General features: G+C 41.7%; 1 protein-coding gene across 1 annotated transcript; it reads left to right on the top strand.

Moving 5' to 3' along the window:
- Positions 1 to 6,888: 6,888 nt before the first annotated feature.
- LOC142385717 (uncharacterized) lies at positions 6,889 to 10,500 on the top strand. Its single transcript, XM_075472430.1, has 4 exons — positions 6,889 to 6,904; positions 8,305 to 9,020; positions 9,608 to 10,095; positions 10,326 to 10,500. Exons 2-4 carry the CDS (start codon positions 8,316 to 8,318, stop codon positions 10,498 to 10,500), a joined length of 1,368 nt encoding a protein of 455 aa, XP_075328545.1. The 5' UTR covers positions 6,889 to 6,904; positions 8,305 to 8,315.
- The last annotated feature ends 13,662 nt before the right edge of the window (positions 10,501 to 24,162 follow it).

Consider the following 24,162-nt stretch of genomic DNA (forward strand, 5'->3'; position numbering starts at 1 on the left):
TGTAAAATCACTGTTACCCCAGATTGGTGTAAATTGAGATAGTACAGGTATCTCACCCATATGCTTATGAACCTCATACCATACCAGGATCGTATTCTTAACAAAGGGATTATGTGTCAATGTCTTTAATTCTTTTAATTTAGCTGAGTATAAATAGGAGGTAAGTGGCAGAGGGGATGACATTTTCCTTTCCATACTCATCCAGGACCGTGGCGTTTCTTGTGAGAACCAACAAGAGGCAGTAGTAAGTTGGGCAGCCCAATAATACCATTGGAGGTTTGGGAGTTTCAACCCTCCTCTATCATAGGGGAGGTAAAGCAAAGATAAGCGAAGTCTCGCCCTTCTGTTGTTCCAAATGAAATTACAGAACATGCTTTTCATCTTTGAAAAAAAATGAATAGGAGGACCAAGAGGAATGGAATAAAAGAGGTAAAGAAATTTCGGAAGAACGTTCATTTTAAGTATGTTAATCCGCCCTATCATGGAGATTGGTAACAAGGACCATCTATTAATGGATTCAGAAACTAACTCTATCACTGGATTATAATTTGTCTCAACCAAATCATCAATTTTGGGAGTAATCCTGATACCGAGATAAGTGAAACTATCCCTAACTATTTTGAAAGGTGTTTTAACTGGGGGATTTATTCTTTCTGACTGGTTAAGGAAAAGAATTGCAGATTTTGATTCATTAATTTTGTAACCGGAAAGTTTGCCAAAAGAGCTAATGGTATTAAACAAGTGATGCAGTGACTGTTCCAAGTGGGATAGAAAAATCACAACATCATCTGCGAATAGGCCTATTTTGTTGTCAAACTCATTTATTTTAATGCCTGAAATATTTTTATTACTCCTAATGGCAATAGCCAAGGGCTCTATTACCATCACAAACAGAAGAGGTGAAAGGGGACAGCCTTGGCGTGTGCCTCTTGAAAGATTAAAAGGTTTAGATACAATATCATTTGTTAATACTGATGCAACCGAGTTATTATATAAAACTTTAATCCAATCCGAGAAATAACGACCAAAGCCAAAACGTGCAAGTACTTCGTGGAGATAACGATGCTCAACTCGGTCAAACGCTTTTTCCGCGTCCAACGACAGTACTGCTGTATCAGGATGTTCTGTCTTTGTATATATAATATTGAGAACTCTTCGAACACAGTGGAAAGCTTGACGTCCTTTAACAAACCCATTTTGGTCTGGATCAGAGAGAGAAGGCAGGTACCTCTCAAGCCTTCGTGCCAATAATTTGGCAATTATTTTAGCGTCAGAATTAATCAATGAAATCGGTCGATAGGAATCACATTTTGTTGCCAACTTTCCAGGTTTTAGTATCAAAATTATAAGTGCATTACACATGGATGGTGGAAGTTTGCCGGAGTTAAAGCTTTCTACAAACATATCTAAAAGGGGTGATAATAGCTTGTTCTTAAAGATTTTATAAATGTCAATAGGTAGCCCATCTGGGCCAGGGGCCTTTCCCCCTTTCATTTGGTCAATTGCTTCAGAAATTTCAGCTGTTGTGATAGGGGAATCTAAATCAGCTTTAGCTTCCTCACTAAGTGAAGGGAGCGTTAACTGATCAAAGAACTCTTTATAACATTCATTAGTAACTAAGCACTCTGAAGAGTATAACTGTGTGTAGTATGTTTCGAAAAGAGTATTAATTTTTTGAGGGTCTGATGTTTTGTCTCCATTAGCAGTGACAATCTCTGTGATAATTCGTTCATTTTGTTGTGTCTTTAAGCGCCATGCGAGTAATTTCCCTGCCCTCTCACCCTGATCGTAGTAGGTCTGCTTCAGTCTAATTAATCCTGCCAGGGCTTTATTGGTAGATAACCTATTGTACTTTGCCTTTAAAATTGCTAATTTCTGTTGTTTTTCTTTACTATCATTGCCAGTTATTTCCAATTCAAGTTCCTTTATATCCCTTTCCAGCTCCAGCATCTCTTGATAATTTTTATTTGAGTTATTTCTCGTGAATCCCATCATCTGACCCCTAATAAAAGCTTTGAAGGCCTCCCATCTTATAGAGGCAGATGTTTCTGTTGTGTTCAACTGAAAATAGTCATCGATGTTTTGTCCGACATAGTCAAGGAATTTAGGATTTTGTAACCATTGTGGCTTTAGGCGCCAAAGAGTTTTCCTTTTGACAGTAGTTGTAGCTGAGTAATTAAGCAGAAGCAAAGCATGATCAGAAATGAGAATACTGTTGTACATACAATCACTCACATTTGGAGCAAGCGATTTGGACAAGAGAAAGTAATCTATGCGACTGTATGTGTTATATGTAGCTGAATGACAAGAGAACTCTTTCTTTGTAGGGTTTCCTACTCTCCAAATATCAATTAGGTTAAGCTCCTGCATAAATTGGTGGATGGTTTTCCTGCTTCTTGCATGGGTTAGATCTATGCCTGAAGAGCGATCCAGTTTAGGATCAAGGGTGCAGTTAAAATCACCCCCAATTATTATGGCTCCTTGCATAGAGAAGATTAATAAAAATAGATTATTATAAAAATTTGGATCATCAACATTAGGACCGTATAAATTCACAAGAATCAAGTCTTGGTTTATCAACGAAGCTTGTATAATAATAAATCTCCCCGCTGGATCCAAAACAGTCTTTTGAATACGAAGAGGAACAGACTTATGAACAAGCACTGCAACACCCCTGGCATGTGATGAAAAAGAGCATGTGACTACTTGACCTGGCCATCTCTTCGATAAACGACCTGTTTCACTTGATAGCAAATGTGTTTCTTGTAGGAAAACTATTTTTGGATGATATTGCTTGATCCTATTCATAACTTGCTTAACTTTAACTAATTTCCTTAGTCCTCTAACGTTCCAAGAAATTATCTGGAGGTCTAAATTCTTATTCATTTATAAATACTGTGATTGTAGCATGGCTCTGTTGATAACGTTTTGCCTTTCCTGTGAAAAAATGCACCTTACATTGTAACAAAAAGAACATGAAAACACTCATAACTCTCAACCCTCCCTCCCCTCGTGAACCGTTTTACACAGATAACCCTCCCCTCTTAAGGCGGCTTGGTTATGTTCACTGATCCTTTAAAAGGAGCAAGAGAAATAAAACAAAAAACGACCTACCTAAACTATATAGGTCAATCACTCGATCCCGGTGAATATTAATTGTATATCACCCATCACACCCTCTTGTCAAATGAGCAATAGTAAACATCCAAAATATACTCACTTATATTCAGGATGCACAACATTTAAACACCGTGGTAATGTTCATAATTGTCTTTCATACACGTATAGATGTGTTTAATATTGTGATGTTAGCGCACGTAATTCTGGCCGTTGTTTACCCGTCTGTCTGCTGACGAACACGCTGAATGAAGGCTTCCACCTCCTCTGGCGTGTGGAACAGGTGTCGGCTGCCTTTGTGGAAGATCCTCATCTTTGCTGGAAATATAAGTCCAAAGTCCACATGTAGCTCGCGGAGTTTCTGCTTCACACCGTAGTATTGTCGCCGTTGTTTCTGTACCTCCACAGACAGATCAGGAAAGAACATGACGTGGTGCTCCCGAAACATCACTTTTCCTTTCTGTCGAGCTGCTCTCATTACCCGAACTTTGTCTTGATAGTTAAGAAACTTCATGATGAGAGCGCGCGGGGGTCCGCTCGGGTCTTGTCGGCCAGGCAACCGGTGGGCACGTTCAATAACAACGGGCCTCGGAAACGTGTCCGGACCAAAGATTTCGGGCAGCCAGGTTTGAAGAAATGCAGCCGCGTCTCCCCCTTCAGTTTTCTCGGGCAATCCAATCAGCCGTAGGTTCGATCTCCGGTGTCTGTTTTCGAGGTCATCAAGTTTTAGTGTAAGCTCTTGAACTTTCTTTTGAAGGGACTTTTCCTTGCCAGTTAGCGCTGAGACGTCATCTTCAGCTTTGCTGATGCGGGACTCTGCTGCCGTTAGCCTCTCAGAGAAGGCACCAATTGCTTCTTTTATCTCCTGATTAGACGAAACGACTTCCCGCAATTGTGCAGAAAAGTCAGCTCTCATTAAATGAATGGCTGCTAAAATGTTAGCCTCGTCGTCTTGGCTCGCATTAGCCTCCTCCGGGTCCAGCTCGCCATCCGCCGAGGCATGATCCATGCTAGCGTCGTCGTCGTCATCGCCCGTCATAGCCATATTTCTCTGGGTGTCTTTTTTCTTTCTTGGCATTTTTGTTCGCAGCATGAACATGTAGCGATTGTTGAACTAAATTAGTTGGTTAAGGGTCGAGTTGGCAGAATGGAAGTGCAAAATAGATCACACGGGATCGGAGCTCAGAAACCTGCTACTGCTCAGGCAGACGCCATAACCGGAAGCCAACAGAATGTAAAATTAGTTTTTAGGTGATGTCTTCTCCAGAATAACCAGAAACAAGTATAGAAGCCTGTTCTATCCCGCTGATATCTGATCGAACACATCAGCCTTCATATCAGAGAGTATACGTCAGATTAAAATGAACTTTGATTTGGTCATTGAATCTCTACATTATTTTTGGTCACTGTCAGAGCGAACTCTGCTGCTTATTAAGTTCAGAGCTTTATGTGCAGCTGTCAGGATATTAATGGCAGATGGATATAAACAGCCATGACTCTGACAGCCTGGAGGGTTCATAAAATCATAAGCACTCTTCTTGTGATTTACCCCAATTTTTGGAATACCTTGACTTTCAACCTTTTATGTCATTAAAATATTGTTTAACACCCTGGTCCCATTTTCTCATTTGGTTTGGGTGTGTGATATTAGGAAGAAACACTTTTTGGGAAATCTTCCACACAAAGCGAGCTCCTCTTCCCTGAGCCTCACAGACATATGATCAACAAAAGCACAATGAAAGCTATGTTCATGACATCATTCATCACTGACAGTCAGCTTTGAAAATGTACATGGACCCCTGAAGTAGTCATGATTCACACGCATTAGTTTTACATTTCAACAACATTTACTGAAAAGTGAGATTCGTGTTCATGTCTATGACACCTTGCAGAGAGCGAACTCAACAGAATACGAATGGAGTTTGTGGAGAGGGTGCCAGAAGAAATCCTCAAGCAGCTGCTTGATGCCCTCTTTGTAGATGGTGTCTTCAATCGTTTGGAGAAAGAAGCAATAATTGAGATAAACCATACAGCAGATAGGGCACGAAGACTCATCGATGATGTAGGAAGAAAAGGAGAGGAAGCCAGCAGGAAGATGATGGAACAAAAATTCAGACCCTAGACCAGGGGTATTCAACTAAAATTTAAAGAGGTCCAGTTAGAGAAAATTTCTTGAAGCAAAGGTCCAGAAGATCATAATGTCTAACTATTTGGTGTGATATATTTTTAAAGCAATACTATGTAACATTTCTACCTTAAAATAACAGCTTGAAAAAAATTGTGCGGCTAGAATGAGTTTTAGTATTACGATTGGCCTGTCTCCTATGCCCTTCGGGGGTCTGAGTTGGAAAAACTGCACTATGTAACTTTGCTGGACTGGCCCGGGAGCGGCCCGGGAGCTGAGCGGAAGTACTTCGACCTGCTTTCTGGCACACCTACCGCAAAAACAAATAGACCCCTCTCACGCTCCCAGGTACATTTGATTACTCTTACCTTCTCGGTCGACATAGCTTGCACCTTCTGACTCCTCGCCGGTTCGTCAACAAACGTGAAACGTGAAAGCGAAAGGGTGTTGTATTTACGACAGTGTAACCGTACATTACCTCCAAGCCTGTAGGGGGAGCTCCATAATGGGCTTTTTGAGAAGTTACATTGTATTGCTTTAAGTTTAGTGTGATATATATTTAAGTTTAGTGTGATATATATTTAAGTAGCCAAGTAGTTGTATCAACATCTGTATGTAATCAATACCTGACAGTTAAATCAAATGAATTCAGTACAATTCAAAAACTTTTTGACAATATTTATTGTCACGTAACATACAACTGAACATGTATGTATGACTGCAGATAAGTATAATGCTCTTGATCATAGCAGGGGCTCCATCTGTGGTTATTGAAACCACTTGTTTTGGCTCTATTCCTCTCTTTGTTAACATCTCCTTTATGGCCAGGTAGATGTCTTCTCCTCTTGTACTGGTCTGAAGGGGAGTGACACCTAACAGGTCTTCACAGAACGCTTTCTGGACTGGTCATATTGGACTCTGAGACCACTAATTTTCTGTGATCTCACTTCAGATTTGAGTGGGTATGTTTGTTCAAAACCTTTATGTTTTGTCTCATAATGGCGTTTCACATTGGCACTTTTTATAAGTGCCACAGTCTCTGAACATATGAGACACACTGCTTTAATGCTCCCAGTGGGAAGTATGAACAGAAACGAGTCTGTCCATTCCGGATTAAATGCTCTATTTTCGCTGTCCACTTTTCTTTTTTTGGAGAGCGCCATTTGTTATGTAATTTTCTCTACCTTTCTCCGGCTCCGTCGTCCGTTCCTCTCCCTTTCTCCGCCTCATCCCTGTTTCTCTCCCTTTGTCCGTCTCACTCCTGTTTCTCAACTTTCTTCAAATCAGTCGTCTGTATATCTCCCTTTGTTTTCTCTAACTGTATACTATCTATCGACTTTTCATGTGTAACTTGACTCAAGCTCTTTTCTGCACTGTAGGTTCGCAATGTTTACCGTCTGTAATGACTTGATTAGCTGAGTAGTATCACGTGGGATTGGTCTGTTAGTTGCCACAGCAGCTAAACTGCTACCGTAAAGACAGCAAAAGCTGCGCCGGTTAAAATGAAAGTGCTCCGTCAGGTTTTATCATAACCTTCGGTTTTTGGCCGGTTAGGTCCGGGTCCGTATGGGACAGCTTCTCGGTCCGGACCCGGACCGCGGTCCGCCAGTTGGTGGCCTCTGCCCTAGACTTTCCTCTGAGCTGGCCCATCAGCACAAAAAGGTAAGGCCACATATTTCTGTTATAAGGGCTTATAATTTTATATTCAGTTATATTGATCAAATTAGTCTTTTGGACTAATAATTTAAACATCTCTTAAAGAGCTGATATCCCTTAGGGCCCTTTAAGACCAAGTGTGACGTGCTTAGCCTTAGATCAGCACACTGGTTGCAAATTACAGAGCAAAATAGACACATTATTTTGTTGTTGGCAGGCAGGCAGGAAGCTATTGGGTGTTATGTATTGTAGGCTATTTGTACTCAATAAGGAGGGTTAATCTGTCCTGTTCCCATCTATGTTGAAATGCACTGCTGCACTGACAGTGATTCTGTGGGTGCAGGAGGGATCATCGCGAATAATTCACCCACACAACCAGCTTGTCCTCCATTTTTGCTTTGACGTGCACTTTTCCTGCACAGCGACAAACCATCATTACACAACGCAAGCTGTTGAAATGAATGGGTTACAGAGTGAAGCTGTGGGATTGTCTCATGAGGTCAGAGAGGGCCATTAGTAGGGGAGCAGTGTCATTTTTACAGACTTGAACCAACACCAGTTCAGTTCCACATTAGTTTGTGTAGTAGCTGCATCTGTGAGGCATGATAGATACAGTGGAGTCCATCTTTAACCTCGGCAGAAGTGGGAGAAAGAAGTGTTTGGGAGATGCTCTTCAGTGGTATTTTCTGAGGGTGTACCTCTTGGTTTATGTTAGGAAATGTCTGGAGTAGCCTGTTTTCTGAGGGCTTTGAACAGGGTTATGGTTGCTAATGTGTTTGTAGCAAAGAATCTGTGATTTCAAGATGCGTTTGGATGTGTGTTTCAGAAGGAAGCTCCACCTGTGCAGCAGCAGGTGAATGTAGGGTTTGCAGTAAAGTTTGGTGTCGAGGATCTTCTGCAGTTGCTCAAAATTGTTTGATGTATTTATTTTTTTCACTTGGAGTGTTTTTTGTGGGATTATCTTCTTGTTTTTCTTGGTTTGTGTTGTTCTTATGGTTGTTATGGTTGGTAGTTTGTGGAATAGTTGTGTTCTGGTTTTTCTGAGGCAAGGCCTTGAGTTGCTTCCCTTACTGAGAGCTTTGAGTTGGGTGTGTGATTCACAACTCCAAATGTTTTACACCAAACTGTTACAAGTTGTTTTGTTATAGGGTTTGCAGACATGTGATCCTCCCCATCTACACTGAGTGTTAGAATGAATTGATAGGGACAAAAACATCAAAATTATTTGTGTCTTTCATTTGCAATAATAGCTTATATTCATGACTGTAACTAAGATAAGTGTCTCATCAGAGATTGAGGGAAATTTAGCTTTAAAGGCACGTGATTTCAGACTTTATTTTCTTTATATTTACGCTTTACGCTGCTCAGTAACAGGAAATCTTCTTATCTTCCCTTTTGTCATTCAGAGCTTCTTCACATGTGTCAACCCAAACTCAAGTCTGCTCTGAAGAAAAAGTTCCAGTGTGTGTTTGAGGGGATTCCTAAAGCAGGAAAGCCAACCCTTCTGAATCAGATCTACACAGAGCTCTACATCACAGAGGGAGGGACCGGAGAGGTCAATGATGAACATGAGGTCAGACAGATTGAAGCAGCATCCAGGAAAGCAGGCAGAGCAGAAACATCCATCAGACAAGAAGACATCTTTAAAGTCCCACCTGGAAGAGATGAACCAATCAGAACAGTGATGACAAAGGGAGTGGCTGGCATTGGGAAAACAGTCTTAACACAGAAGTTCACTCTGGACTGGGCTGAAGGCAAAGCCAACCAGGACATCCAGCTCATGTTTCCATTCACTTTCAGAGATCTGAATGTGCTGAAAGAGAGAAAGTTCAGCTTGGTGGAACTTGTTCATCACTTCTTTAATGAAGTTAAAAAAGCAGGAATCTGCAGCTTTGAAGAGTTCCAGGTTGTGTTCATCTTTGACGGTCTGGATGAGTGTCGACCTCCTCTGGACTTCCACAGCGAGGAGCCCCTGACTGATGCTACAGAGCCCACCTCAGTGGATGTGCTGCTGACAAACCTCATCAGGGGGAAGCTGCTTCTCTCTGCTCGCCTCTGGATAACCACACGACCTGCAGCAGCCAATCAGATCCCTTTTGACTGTGTAGGCATGATGACAGAGGTCAGAGGGTTCACTGACCCACAGAAGGAGGAGTACATCAGGAAGAGATTCACAGATGAGAAGCTAGCAACCAAAATAATCTCCCACATCCAGACATCCCGAAGCCTCCACATCATGTGCCACATCCCAGTCTTCTGCTGGATCTCTGCTACAGTTCTGGAGGATGTGTTGGAAACCAGAGAGGCAGCAGAGCTGCCCAGCACCCTGACTGAGATGTACATCCACTTCCTGGTGGTTCAGGCCAAAGTGAAGAAGGTCAAGTATGAAGGAGGAGCTGTGACAGATCCACCCTGGAGTCCAGAGAGCAGGAAGATGATTGAGTCTCTGGGAAAACTGGCTTTTGAGCAGCTGCAGAAAGGAAACCTGATCTTCTATGAATCAGACCTGACAGAGTGTGGCATCGATATCTCAGCAGCCTCAGTGTACTCAGGAGTGTTCACACAGATCTTTAGAGAGGAGAGAGGGCTGTACCAGGAGAAGGTGTTCTGCTTCATCCATCTGAGTGTTCAGGAGTTTCTGGCTGCTCTTCATGTGCATCTGACCTTCATCAACTCTGGACTCAACCTGATGGGAGAAGATGATCCAAGAGGCCTTCATTTTTTAAGAAACCAAAACTAAAACATCTCCATCAGAGTGCTGTGAACAAGGCCTTAGAGAGTCCAAATGGACACCTGGACCTGTTCCTCCGCTTCCTCCTGGGTCTTTCCCTGCAGACCAATCAGAGACTCCTACGAGGCCTGCTGACACAGACAGGAAGTAGCTCACAGACCAATCAGGAAACAGTCGATTACATCAAGCAGAAGATCAGTGAGAATCTGTCTGCAGAGAGAAGCATCAATCTGTTCCACTGTCTGAATGAACTGAATGATCGTTCTCTGGTGGAGGAGATCCAACAGGCCCTGAGTTCAGGAAGTCTCTCCACAGATAAACTGTCTCCTGCTCAGTGGTCGGCTCTGGTCTTCATCTTACTGTCATCAGGAAAAGATCTGGATGAGTTTGACCTGAAGAAATACTCTGCTTCAGAGGAGGCTCTTCTGAGGCTGCTGCCAGTGGTCAAAGCCTCCAACAAAGCTCTGTACGTACAACATAGATATATTTCTTTATAAATACATTATTTGCTTATTAACAGATAAATAAACTCTATTTAGCTTCTTTTATTTTATGTTACTTTATTTCCATGGACATATAAACAGAAACAAACAGGGAAACAGAATTCTTCCACTAATCAAATTAAAATGTAGTTTAATTAATCCATTAATTGATCAATGGATCAAGTTATTTCCTTCCATCTCATTCCCTCCTCAGACTGAGTGGCTGTAACCTCTCAGATGAAGGATGTGCAGCTCTGTCCTCAGTTCTCAGCTCCCAGTCCTCCAGCCTGACAGAACTGGACCTGAGTAACAACAACCTGCAGGATTCAGGAGTGCAGCTTTCTGCTGGACTGAAGAGTCCAAACTGCAGACTGGAAAAACTCAGGTAAGGATTCATGACCTTTTCAGCTGAGAGCTGATATAATTCTGGCTTAAATGGATTAAAAACAGCTTCCAGGTACCTTGATCAATGAAACAGGTTGATCTGTTCTGCCTTCTGGCTTAAATAACTCTGATAACTCTGAATGGTATGGTTATTTGGTTTGAGGTGAACCTGACCCTTTGTGAAGGCGACTGTGAATTAGACAGATGTGCAGCCTCTGGTTTGCTGCCATTTAACGGGCAACAAAGCCACATAATCCTTTAGTGAATCAGAAGCTGAATGTATTTCCCAAACAGACAGAATCCTTCTAAGTGTTACTGGAAGTGAATGAGACATGTTTGAACACACTGGGGAAAAACTCATGTCCAAGTGACTTTTATTAACAGATGTCTGTAGATGACTAAAATCAGGATCTGCAAGTCGTACTGCTCACCAAGTCTGACTCCTAATATTAAAATGGCACAAAAAAGGATATTTTACAGCTTTTTATCAAACTAAATCTAGAAGCTGTCCAAAAACAGCTCCCCACAGTCCACAGAAATGTTGCTGTTTTTATCAGATATTTCCTCCCCAGACTCCTCAGAGTCATGATGACTGCATGTTTTCAGTATGTCAGCATGAATAAGAATACTCAGGAATACTGTCTGAAGTTCAAAAGCAGAGGACATTAATTATCCTGCAGTAAGGGAACGTTTACATACAGAAGCTATGATGCAAATGTTCAGAGATGCAGAGTTCTCAGGAAGACGGATGCTTGCGTCTATGCATGAGACATTTCCTTCTGTCCTGCTGGGAGCAGATAGTGGTGTTGATACCGCCCAGGCTGTGGGACACTCAGTTCTTAGAGCGGACAGTGGTGATCTCCCGAGTGCAGCTATTAATCTCATGCATACGTCAACTTAAGCAGTTACACAGAAGTAGAAATGATAATGTGAGCATAAAGGATCAGATTTTTTCTATCGCAGTACGTCCTGAAGTGTAGATTTAGTTTTGCTGTCCGTTTTGTACATTAACATGAAACTTTAAAAATAAATAAATAAATGACCAAAGTGCAGTTTAAAGCAATACTATGTAACATTTCTACCTTAAAATAACAGCTTGAAAAAAATTGTGCGGCTAGAATGAGTTTTAATATTACGATTGGCCTGTCTCCTATGCCCTTCGGGGGTCTGAGTTGGAATAACTGCGCTATGTAACTTTGCTGGAGCGGCCCGGGAGCTGAGCGGAAGTACTTCGACTTGCTTTCTGGCACACCTACAGCAAAAACAAATAGACCCCTCTCACGCTCCCAGGTACATTTGATTACTCTCACCTTCTCGGTCGGCATAGCTTGCACCTTCTGACTCCTCGCCGGTTCGTCAACAAACGTGAAACGTGAAAGCGAAAGGGTGTTGTATTTACGACAGTGTAACCGTACATTACCTCCGAACCTGAAGGGGGAGCTCCATAATGGGCTTTTTGAGAAGTTACATTGTATCGCTTTAAGCTTTTTAAACTCTATAACGGGAGTGAACCGGGCATAGACAATACAGTGGGATGACATCATGGACGGGTGGAATGTACTTCTCTGTGGAAACTTTTTAAAGTGAGTCAATATAAGAGAAAAACAAGTTGTCCTTTATGTATTCATTTCTTGGAAGAAAGGTCTGTCAGTCCTACAGAAAGCATGGCAGTCTGCAGAGTGACACACAAAGGCTGCAGCTACAGAGCCCCGCTCGGCTAGGGTTAGAGGAGAGGAACATGAAATATGTCCACATGCTAGGTTGGAGTTAAAAGGCTTATTGAGGGACCAAGGGGATTAAAAAGACAAGATAAACCTGAGGAATTTAGGGCAGAAGGGCCAATCCTTGCTGGGTGATGACACACTCGACTTTGCATGAAGGAAGGAGGTTGAGTGACTTCTCCAGAGGCCGAGGGCCTTAAAGGGGAAGTTCGTTTTTTAAACCTGAACTTTATTTCTGGCATAAAATACGTTCATCTACTCACCGATAACAGTTTGGTGAAAGTCGCCGTCCTTCGGACACTATTTATATCACTCGAGATCCGCGTATATCCATATAAAGGGAGTGAACCGGGCTTAGACAGTACAGTGGGATGACGTCAACGACGAGTGGCGCGCCACTAGACGCGTGTATAGAAAGCCCCAGATAGCCCCAAATAACAACAACATGGCAGCTCTGAGCTAACAGTGAAATAGTACGCATTCATTCAGTCATTGGTCTTAAAGTATTGGTGAAATGAAGACAGATAATGCCTTATTTAGAGGTCTGCCCTGTTCACTCCGGCAAAACAGCTGACTGTCAGCGTGAGAAGATGCTTTGCTCACATGGTGTTCTTTGCTGAGCTGAGATCATCAGTAACAAAACAGGATGAGCTGATAACAGCAGAAGATACATCTTTTAGTTTCTGTTTTGGTAGCGAGCATCTGTACTGATCTGCTCATTAGTCCAGTGTTTGGATTTCCTGAAGATGAGTCTCTAAGCTGAGCTGCTGCCGGCTGTGTTTCTGTCTGCTTCTAAATCATGTGACTCTGATGGAAGCTGGGATGTTTAACCCTCTGGGGTCTAAGGCCTTTTCAGAGACTTTGAGGCAGTTGTCACCACCTTGACATTTTCAAGTATTTCAACTAACTGTAAACATCTATGCAAAAGTGACATATATGGTTGTATTCGGAAAAGCCTAACAAAAAACAATATGAGAGTGAAGTGAATGTAATACAAACAAGTTTTATTTAAATTGAGGGGAAACACAACTGTACAAAAAAACAAGTTTTAGAGGTCTTCAAACAGTGCAAGAAAACACACTATAAATATATCTAGCCAAGACTTTTGAAGGTTGAACCTTGTAAACAAAAGTGTTGGCTGCATAAAAGTAAAAAGTGCAGTCAGAAATGTTTTTTGTTTTCACACAAACTGTAAAAAAGTAATTGTAACTCCAAGCAATGTCTCTGAGAGTTGAATACTAATTAGATGGGTGTGTAAAGCCTGATTCTTACTCGGCGCAACCGCGCAACTGTTCTGGCTCGAGAACCATTAATGACGTCATCGAAAGTGCCAGCCCCTTCACAGTTCCTTCAGCTCATAAGCGCAGTTTGCGCCGAGTATGCGTCACATTTGCAGTTCTCTCCAGACCAGCGGGCGTCACTGTTGAGGAAACAAGCTGAAGAACCGGACGAAGAAAAGCATACGAAGAAAGCATACACAATGCCACCTGTGGTGTCACGTCAGCAGAGGCTGGCACATCTAATGCGGAATGAATTTACTCTGGGTGTAGAACTGTATATGTATCTCAGAGCTAAGCGGCTGCGGCAAAAACAGAAGAGAAGGTGGAATGTTCGTCCTTTGCACCAGAACAGAGAAGAGTGCCCCAGATGCCTGCCGATTTCCCCCCAGGAATTCGACACTGCCGTGTTGTCCCAGTGTAACTTCATAGACGTGTCGTACAGATGTTTGTAGAGGCACACCCTCTCGGTCACCGCGGTCTCTGCAGTGTTCATGTTTCCTTTCTCTTGGTCAGCTGTTTCCGGTTGAGCTCGCGCGAAGTCAGAAAAAAAGTTGTGTGCGCGCCCTTGCGACGGGGGGCGTGGCGGAATTTTGGGTCACGTGACCGTTTGCGCCATTTGCGACCAGCTAGTAAGAATGGGTCAAAGCGAGGTTGCGCCGAGTAAGAATCAGGCTTAACACCCCTGATTCCCCCCACCCCCCTGTCACTCTCCATGTGATAATTGTCTGTCACTGGCAGGACATTGCTGCCTTCCCCCACATGCTGGCTGAATGGGGCGTGTTCTCACCTGTGAATAGCCACTCAATCACCTGGTGCTTTACATGTGAATGGTGATAGGTGTGGCCTTGGAAGCTGCTACAGTCTGAGACAACAGAAAATCCAAAGATTTCTGTTCACTCTCTTTAAAAAGGGCCAGCTATATAATTTATTTTAAAATATATATATTTGAAAACTAGAAGTTTCAAGGTTTTTAATGGTGTCACTTATATGTTTCAATGACAAAAACTCACAGAGTTACAGATGTGTTTTTGGAGATGTGTCAAAAATGCCCACCAGTGGGCTTTAGACCCCAGAGTGTTAAAGACTGAATGGAAACACTGAACTTGCCACTCTGACTCCTCCTTGACTTAAGCTTTGTAGCTTCCTGCTGGAGATGGGGGAGGTCTCCCAACCATCAGCCTCAAACTCCACTGATTCTGATAGTTAGTCAAAGCGTCCATCAGCCACCATTAATCAGCCAAACTGATCAATCAGTCCACCTCTGGATGGTTCCAACACTTTTCTAAGGCTCTGTAATGTTTGCACTGACTGAGATATTCAAACACAACAAGTCACAGTAACAAGTTCTGCTGCTGTCGACTCTTTAAAGAAGTTTGATTCCATGATTCCATTAAACATCACTGCACCATGTTTTTGTGCCTTTAACCTTCAATAAAACAGTGAACCTGATCTCCATTTCAGTCAGTTTGTTCCCATTTGCTCCAAAGTTCCTCCTGACATGTTTGTTTTCTTTGAAACTTGAATCATTTGGCTGCACAACATGAGTTTGTATGGATGGAGCCACTGGTGGAGCTGGCAGAGTTTAAGAGCTGAAGTCACTCCGTCTTTATTGAAGCAGCAGCATGTTGTCATTAATATTAATGAGAGCTCTTTTTCACTTGTTCTGTTTGACTGTTTTAAAACTGCATCCTGTTGGCTTCAGCTCACATGTTTTATTCTTTATTCAGATTGGAGCTCTGCAGGTTGTCAGAGATCAGCTGTGCTTCTGTGGTCTCTGCTCTGAAGTCCAACCCCTCCCATCTGACAGAACTGGACCTGAGTGAGAACAACATCAGAGACTCTGCAGCGAAGGAGCTGTGCAGCTTTCTGCAGAGTCCTCACTGTGGACTGAAGACTCTGAGGTCAGACACCATGTTGTAGTTGTTTGTTCAGATTAATATGATGTGAAAGTTGTGCTGGTCTTCATGGTAAAGTCTGTTTTCTTCTTCTGTGGTTTAGTTGATGAAATGATGATTAATTAAATAATGTTTTATTCTTTATTCAGATTGGAGCGCATTCCAGGGATCAGCTTAGATTCTCGGGTGTTATCTAGAGTTGTGCTGGAGTTAGGATGAAAGACAAGAAAGAAGCCACCGCAGGTGATTCCGGGCTGTCAGGCAATGTGCTGCAGGAGCTGAAGACGCTGAACAGTAAAATGGACGGGATAAAGATATGTTTGAAAAACAACTAAACTGCGGCTGCAGGTGTGGATGACAGCCAAAGCGTGGAGCAGAGACAGGGGGTTGACCATTGAGGATCACCCGCTCAGCCCGTAAATCATGATCAATTCGTCCTTGTGCACTGGAATATAAATGGATGGACGAATATGAACAATGAACTTAGACTCCTGATGCCACTGAACTTTAAGCCCGACTTTATTTCCCTTAACGAAACGCATTTAACCGGACTAAATGTGATTAATATAGATGGATATACTTGGTTTGGTTATAATAGGAAAACTCACATTAAAGCTCCTAAAGGGTCGGGGGTGTGGGTATTTTGGTAAAAAAGGATGTCTTCAGTTCATATAGCATCTGTGTAATGGATAAATCAATAGATGGTACAATTGGTTTACAGGTTAAGCATCTAGTGTCAGAGTACTGTTTTATTATCTTTTCTTGTTATTTTCCTCTGGAGGGATCAGAATGGGCTGATGCACATGGACTGTATAATCACCTATTGGTCCAGATGTATAATTTGGTAGACACTGATGCTGTTTATATCTGTGGGGATTTGAACAGCCGAATAGGGCATTGGGAAGACTTTATTAGTGAGACTGATATGCATGTCCCACCAAGAGTCAGTTTGGATAATGTTGTAAATAAACATGGTGAAATGTTGATAGAACTCTTGAAGGACTCCAAATGTTGTATTTTAAATGGACGGATACCTCGAAAAGATAACTTTACCTCAATATCTGTAAAAGGGAGTGCTGTTGTAGATTATATAATCACTCCTCATGATTGTTTAAGCACTTGTACTGAGTTGAACATTTACAGTCCTAATGAGTTAATTGAGAATGGGAGTGTCAGCTGTCTCAATATGCTTGGTGATCGGTGTAAAGTACCTGATCACTCATTGTTAGTCCTAAATTTTCGAGCAGGAGGGGGTTCCGCTGTTGATCATTTAGGGTCAGATAATGTTCAACCTAGTCGTTATCCTCAGAAAAATATTAGAACGGTTTCTCCTCATGTTCTTTCCACTTAGTGTCAAATTATGTTTGCTGAATTCTTAGATAAGCTCACTCAAGTACAGTTTCAGAAAGATATTGATAAATGGTATGGTGAATTCTGTGAATATATTAGCAGGGCTAATGATGTCCGTAGAAATCCAGGCTCCATCAGGTCAGGTGGATTTGCTAGGAAACTAAAACCTTACTGGAATGAACAGTTGAAAGAAATGAGGATGGCCGAGAAAATATTTTTAAAGTGTGATAGTAATGACATGAGGAAGCAACAACTAAGGAATGAATTTAAGGTTAAACAACAGAATTTTGACAGAAAATTGAGAGCCTGTAAAAGAAAATATGAGAGGGGGCAGGCATTAAAAATAGAGCACTTGCAATCTAATAATCCTCAATTGTTTTGGAACTTGATAAATAATTTTGGCCCGAAAAGACTCAAACCCATCCCAATGGAAGTGGTGTTAGAAAATGGATCCTCTCTTTTTTCTGTTGATTGTGTTCTGAAAAAATGTGAAACTGACTTTTGCTATTTATTTTCTGGAAGTAATTGCTCAGCAGAGTGGCATAATTGTTTTCTTGAAAGGTTACTTGATGAAAAAAATGTTATGGAGACCAGTATGCAGCAAGAGTCTTATTTCTCTAATCAGTACCTAAATATTAGTATTACTCAAGAAGAAGTTAAAAGGCCAATAGACATGCTTAAACTAAGAAAAGCTGGAGGTATTGATAACTTGTCAAATGACCTACTTAATGTGCCTTGTTTACTCCCAATTCTGGGTAAACTCTTTTTTGCCTGCTTTGAGTATAGTTTGATTCCCTCTGAGTGGTATAAATCCATCACTAAACCAATCCCAAAATCCCCAAATAATGATCCTAGAGTTCCTTTGAACTATAGAGGTATAAGTCTTCTAAGCTGTGTCTACAAGCTCTACTCCAGTATCCTTAACAGATGCTTATATAGTTATCTGGAAACATTTGATCTTTTGGTAGATGAATAGAATGGTTTTCGAAAGAATAGAGCCTGTATTGATCACATATTTTCTCTGTCTACTATAGTTCATGCTAGAATACAAGAGAGGAAGCCTACTTTCACTTGTTTTATTGATTTTCAGAAAGCATTTGATTGCATTAATCATGACCTTCTCAGTTTCAAATTATTAAAAACTGGTATAGATCGCAAATTCTATAACGCCTTAAAAGTAATCTACAAATCACCAGCTGCATGTGTGCAGATCAATGATCATAGAACAGGTTGGTTTTTAACTCAGTCAGGGGTTAAGCAGGGGGACGTGTTGTCTCCAACACTGTTTGCGATCTATATTAATGATTTGATCATCGAAATTAAGCAAGCAGCTCTTGGTGTCGGACTGGGTGATTTTACAGTCGGTACTCTTCTCTACGCGGATGATTTAGTTCTCCTTGCAGAGACTGAAGATGACCTTCAAAGTCAGTTGGATATAGTTTGTGATTGGTGCAATAAATGGAGATTAAAGATAAATGAAGGTAAAACTCAGATTATGCATTTCAGGAAGAAGGGAGAACCACAGACTCAGTTTAAATTCTGTTTTGGCTCAATACGTTTGTCACATACTGAGCACTACAAATACCTAGGAGTGACTCTAGATGCCCATCTTACGTTTGAAAAAGGAATAAAAGTTCTATCAGACTCTGCAGGCAGAGCACTGGGAGCTCTCCTTAATAAGGTCAAGCTGTGTAGGGATCTTGGGTATAAAACTTATACGCAGTTGTATAATTCCTGTGTCTGTCCAATTTTAGATTACGGTGCAGGAGTTTGGGGTTATTGTAAGAAAACAAAATGTGATGCAGTTCAGAACAGAGCTATGCGCTACTTCCTTGTACACAAAATGGCCCCCAAACTCGCAGTATGTGGTGATATGGGATGGGAGCCATGCGAAGTGCGGATTAAGGGTGACATGGTGCGACTGTGGAATAGACTCATCAACATGGCTGACAACAGACTTGTCAAACAAATTTTTTTGTGGAACCTCTCAAAAAGTAGTCGTTGGACAAATGAACTTTCCAGTATATTGCATGAAGTAGGTCTCCAATATATATATATAAATAAATTATCCTGTAGTGTCAAACAAATTAAGATAATATTATTTGAAAACTATAAACAAAATTGGGCAGAAGAAATTCTGTACAAACCTAAACTTGAAAGTATTGTTTGATAAAGTCTGTCTACCAACCAGAGCACTATGTCACCCTGAACCTTAGCAGAGCGCAGAGGTCTGTTTGTGCCCAATTGAGAAGTGGCATCTTGCCTCTGGCGGTTGAAACTGGACGTTTCCATGCAATCCCAGAGGAGAACAGAAAGTGTCACCTGTGTGACTTAAATGAGGTGGAAAATGAGATGCATTTTGTGTTTTACTGTCCTTTTTACCATGAAGTTAGACTTAAGCGCTTCCTTAAATTGACCTTGGAATGTCATGATTTATTTTCAATGTCCGATGAGTGCAGACTTGCATATTTGTTTAGCGAGAAGATGTTTTATTTAGCCCAATATGTGTTGGAAGCTTACTAACAGCGCAGGAGCGCGCTTTATGTTTGAGTGGGGTTGTTGTTTACTGAGGACTGTATACGCTGGATTATCAATTATGTAGATGTTCTTTTGACTATGGCTTTTTGTTGCTTGTGGTGTGTCTTGTTAGCCCATGCGGGCTGGGCACCTTTTAGGTGTATGACACCGTTTAATAAAATAAACAAAACAAACAAACAAAAAAAAAACCCAACAAACAAACAAACTCTGGTCTCTGCTCTGAAGTGTCCAACCCCTCCCATCTGACAGAACTGGACCTGAGCTGGAACAACCTGAAGGAATCAGATTTGAAGGAGCTGTCTGATCTTGTGAAGAGTCCACACAACAAACTGCAGACTCTGAGGTCCATGCAGCTCTCAGCTGTATTTTATTAGACTTTATTTATTATTTATTATATTTATTAAAGCTGATGGCAGCTGACAACTGAGGAAGAGATGCTCTGAAACACTTGTTATCTCCTCTCTTCTTTCTTCTCTCTACAGCTGGAAGTGATGGTGATGAACAGGACGATGTGAGCTGAGAGGATGAAGCAGCAGCAGCTTGTGTGCAGAGAGACTCTGACTGATGATGATGATGATGATGATGATGATGATGATGATGATGATGATGATGTTGGTGTGTGTGTGTTGGTATTTTGTGTTTTTCTTCCTTTGCGATAATATTGTTAAAGTTGGGTTAGAAATGATCAGTAATGGAAACGATCCATAATCCCTCAGTTCCATCTGAATTCAAAGAACAGCCACAGTCTAAAGTTTGACACCTGTTTTATTCTCTCGGCTTCATTTTCTGCGTTTAAAAACTGACTTTTAATCTGTAAATCTTTCATCTTTTAATCTTTAAATCCATCAGTGGAAATTAAAAGCTGTCGGTGTGATTCAGTCAGAGACGAGCAGCTTTAGAGACGATTGACCTGATGGAAATGTGGGAACCTGACAGGAACATTTGATTATTATTATTGTTATTATTAATGAAGGCTAGCCGCAAATTCAACATGGCAGACTCACCAGGTGTGGCCAATCGCTCATCAACCGTCCAGATCCAGATATAAGGCTCTCCTTCCTGGGCTCTCCCTGTTCGCCAGCAAGCTGCATCCCACCACCTCCCCATCTCCACCCGGTGTCTCAAGGTCCTCGGTCTCTCCTTCCTTCGTACGACTCCGCCACTAGGTTCGGGTCCCGGGGGGGGGAAATATCTAGCATCTATCTCCCTATGCCGGACTTTCAAGCTCACAGCGGTTCAGCTTGCATGTCCTTCGCCGGGGCCCGAGCGCCAAAGAAATCTTGACAATAAACCTTGCAATTGTCTCCCTCTCTCTCCGTGTGAGTCTCTCCAGGTTGAATTATTATTACAAACAAAGAAGAGGAACAGACTGAAGCCCAACTCGGCTGAAATGATCTTGTTGTTAAATAAACATCTTTGAACCTTTCTATAAATCTTAGTAAATCATATCTCTGTTACATTTTATGATGGCACAATCACGTTATAACACAAATATATTATTAATGTCTCTAATAAAACATTTGAAGATGCTCATCGAATCTTTATTGTTATGCAGAACAGTGACTCACTGTTTTATAACACCCTGCCCTTTAAAATGCTGTTGAAGGGTGGCCAGCAGATGGCGCCATAATTAATTTGATCAAATGCTTTGAAACACTGAATTATTTCTACACAATGGCTTCATATTGATTCAGTGGTTCAGAAAGCTTCGGTTTCTCCATCACTAGCAAAGATTCACAGACCAGGACAGACAGCCTTTATTTGACAGCAAGATGAACAGGAAGTAGGCAGAGAGGAAGGATGACCTGCAGCAAAGGACCACCGGTTGGAACCTGGGGCTGCTGGGAAACGGGGCTGCTGGGACCCGGGGCTGCTGGGACCCGGGGCTGCTGGGACCCGGGGCGGCTGGGACCCGGGGCGGCTGGGACCCGGGGCGATTGGGACCCGGGGCTGCTGGGACCCGGGGCTGCTGGGACCCGGGGCTGCTGGAACCCGGGGCGATTGGGACCCGGGGCTGCTGGAACCCGGGGCGACTGGGACCTGTGAGGACCTGCAGCTTCAGTACACGGAGCTCCATGTAATCAGTCAGAGGAGGTTGGCTCCTTGGTATAATTCACAGCTGCGTGCTTTAAAGCAGACTGCAAGAAAGCTGGAGAGACAGTGGCGTTCCTCTAATTTAGAAGAGTCTCAATTAGTCTGGAAAGATAGTTTAATAACGTATGAGAAAGCCCTTCGTAAAGCCAGAACTGCTTATTATTCATCATTGATAGAAGAGAATAAGAACAATCCCAGGTTTCTTTTCAGCACTGTAGCCAGTCTGACAAAGAGTCTCTGCTGAGCCAGGTATTCCTTTAACTCTCAGCAGTGATGATTTCATGAGCTTCTTTATCAATAAAATTGTTTCTATCAGAGAAGATTGATGGAGTCCTTCCCACTTTTATCAGTGATGTATCATCAAGTACAGCAGCTTTAGAAGTATCTTTAGAACCTGATTTATATTTAAACGGCTTCTGCCCAGTTGATCTCTCTGAACTAACGACAGCAATAGTCTCTTCTAAACCATCAACTTGTGTTTTAGACCCAATCCCAACCAGACTGTTCAAGGAGGTTTTCCCATTAATTGACACTTCCATATTGGATTTGATCAATCTGTCTTTGTTGACAGGATATGTACCTCAGCCTTTTAAGGTTGCTGTAATTAAACCTTTACTTAAAAAACCTACTCTTGATTCAGAGGTGTTAGCTCATTATAGACCTATATCCAATCTCCCTTTTATGTCTAAAGTTCTTGAAAAAATAGTTGCAACTCAGCTTTGTGATCATTTACACAGAAATAATCTGTTTGAAGAGTTTCAGTCAGGATTCAGAGTGCATCATAGCACAGAAACAGCACTGCTGAAAGTTACCAATGATCTCCTCTTAGCCTCTGATAGCGGACTTGTGTCTGTGCTTGTCCTGTTGGATCTCAGTGCTGCATTTGATACGGTCGATCACAGTATCTTATTAAAGAGACTTGAACATGTTATTGGGATTAAAGGAACTGCATTAGGCTGGTTTAAGTCCTATTTATCTGATAGATTTCAGTTTGTTCTTGTAAATGAAAAATCTTCCTCACACACCAGAGTAAATCATGGAGTTCCTCAGGGTTCTGTGCTTGGACCGATTCTTTTCACTTTATACATGCTTCCATTAGGTAACATTATTAGACAGCATGGCATAAATTTCCATTGCTATGCTGATGATTCCCAGTTGTACTTATCTATAAAACCAGATGAACCCAATAGGTTGGTCAGACTACAAGCATGTCTTAAAGACATAAAGACCTGGATGACTCAGAACTGTCTGCTTCTAAATTCAGACAAAACTGAAGTCGTTATTTTTGGACCTGAGCGCTTCAGGGAGAAATTTTCTAGCTATATAGTTACTCTAGATGGTATGTCCTTGGCTTCTAGTTCTACAGTGAGGAACCTTGGAGTTATTTTTGACCAGAATTTATCATTTGACTCGCACATAAAACAGGTTTCTAGGACTGCCTTCTTTCATCTTCGTAATATTGTTAAAATCAGGAACATCTTGTCTCAGAGTGATGCAGAAAAACTAGTCCATGCATTTGTTACTTCAAGATTGGACTACTGTAATTCTTTATTATTGGGCTGTCCCACATATTCTCTGAAAAGCCTTCAGTTGATCCAAAATGCTGCAGCCAGAGTTCTGATGAGAACTAACAGGAGAGATCATATTTCTCCAGTTTTAGCTTCTCTTCATTGGCTCCCTGTTAAATTCAGAATATAATTTAATATTCTTCTCCTCACATATAAAGCTCTTAATGACTGAGCTCCATCATATCTTAAAGATCTCATTGTAAGATATTTTCCTAACAGAGCACTTCGTTCCCAAACTGCAGGTTTACTTGAGGTTCCCAGAGTTTCTAAAAGTAGAATGGAGTAGAACTATGGAGCACATCATCAGACAGTAGAAGAAGAAGCCCATTTTCACTGATATCAGCATCAGATACCATCCAGTAAGTCAGGATTCTGCAGGAACCACTGGAAGACTTTCACTTCCTCCTTTAGTTGAACGCTTCTGTGTTCATCAAACTGACTTCATGCAGTTCCTTATATTCGCCGCCAGAGGGAAACACATCTCATTCAATGCAGAGTCCCGCTCAGTATTACTGACAGTACTTCACAGCTGCTGAGAGGACACATTTAAATCAGTAAGAAATTATTTCTATATTCTATATTCATCAAACTGACTTCAGGCAATTCCTTTATTCGCCGCCAGAGGGAGACAAATGTCTTTCAATACAGAGTCCCGCTCAATATTACTGACAGTACTTCACAGCTGCTGAGAGGACACATTTAAATCAGTACAGCACACACAGCATGTTGATGATGATTCTCACTCATCCAGGTCATGGTAATCCTAAGAGCTCACATCCTCTGGCCTGAAAGGCCTCGAGCAAAGAGCGAGATAAGACCAGAGTCACCCACTCTCCAGATAAAGTGCCTTATGAGCTGCTGAAGTTCTTCAAGTGAATAAGTTTATATTAGTTTTTCTTTTGGTCAGAGGCTCTGGTGCTCTGGAGTTACACCAAGTGTTTCTGAATGTTAGCTGCAACACCTTTAAAATCTGTTTTATCATCATGCAAACACAGCTAATCTTAACTGTCCTGTAGTTCGTAATGTGTCAGATCTCTGTCTCTTTCGCTGCATTTTTAAAACTTCATTACATTTGTTTTGTTGTTGATATTGAACCACCAAACCAGCTCAGAAGACACAGTATTTAACGGCTATCAGATTGAGTAAAGGATGTAAACAACTCAGGTTACAGAAGACTAAAAGTTAACCCACACAATGGCTTATCTAATGTTTATGTGTACG

This window comes from Odontesthes bonariensis, chromosome 8 (assembly GCF_027942865.1).
Source record: "Odontesthes bonariensis isolate fOdoBon6 chromosome 8, fOdoBon6.hap1, whole genome shotgun sequence".
Taxonomy (NCBI): Eukaryota; Metazoa; Chordata; class Actinopteri; order Atheriniformes; family Atherinopsidae; genus Odontesthes; species Odontesthes bonariensis.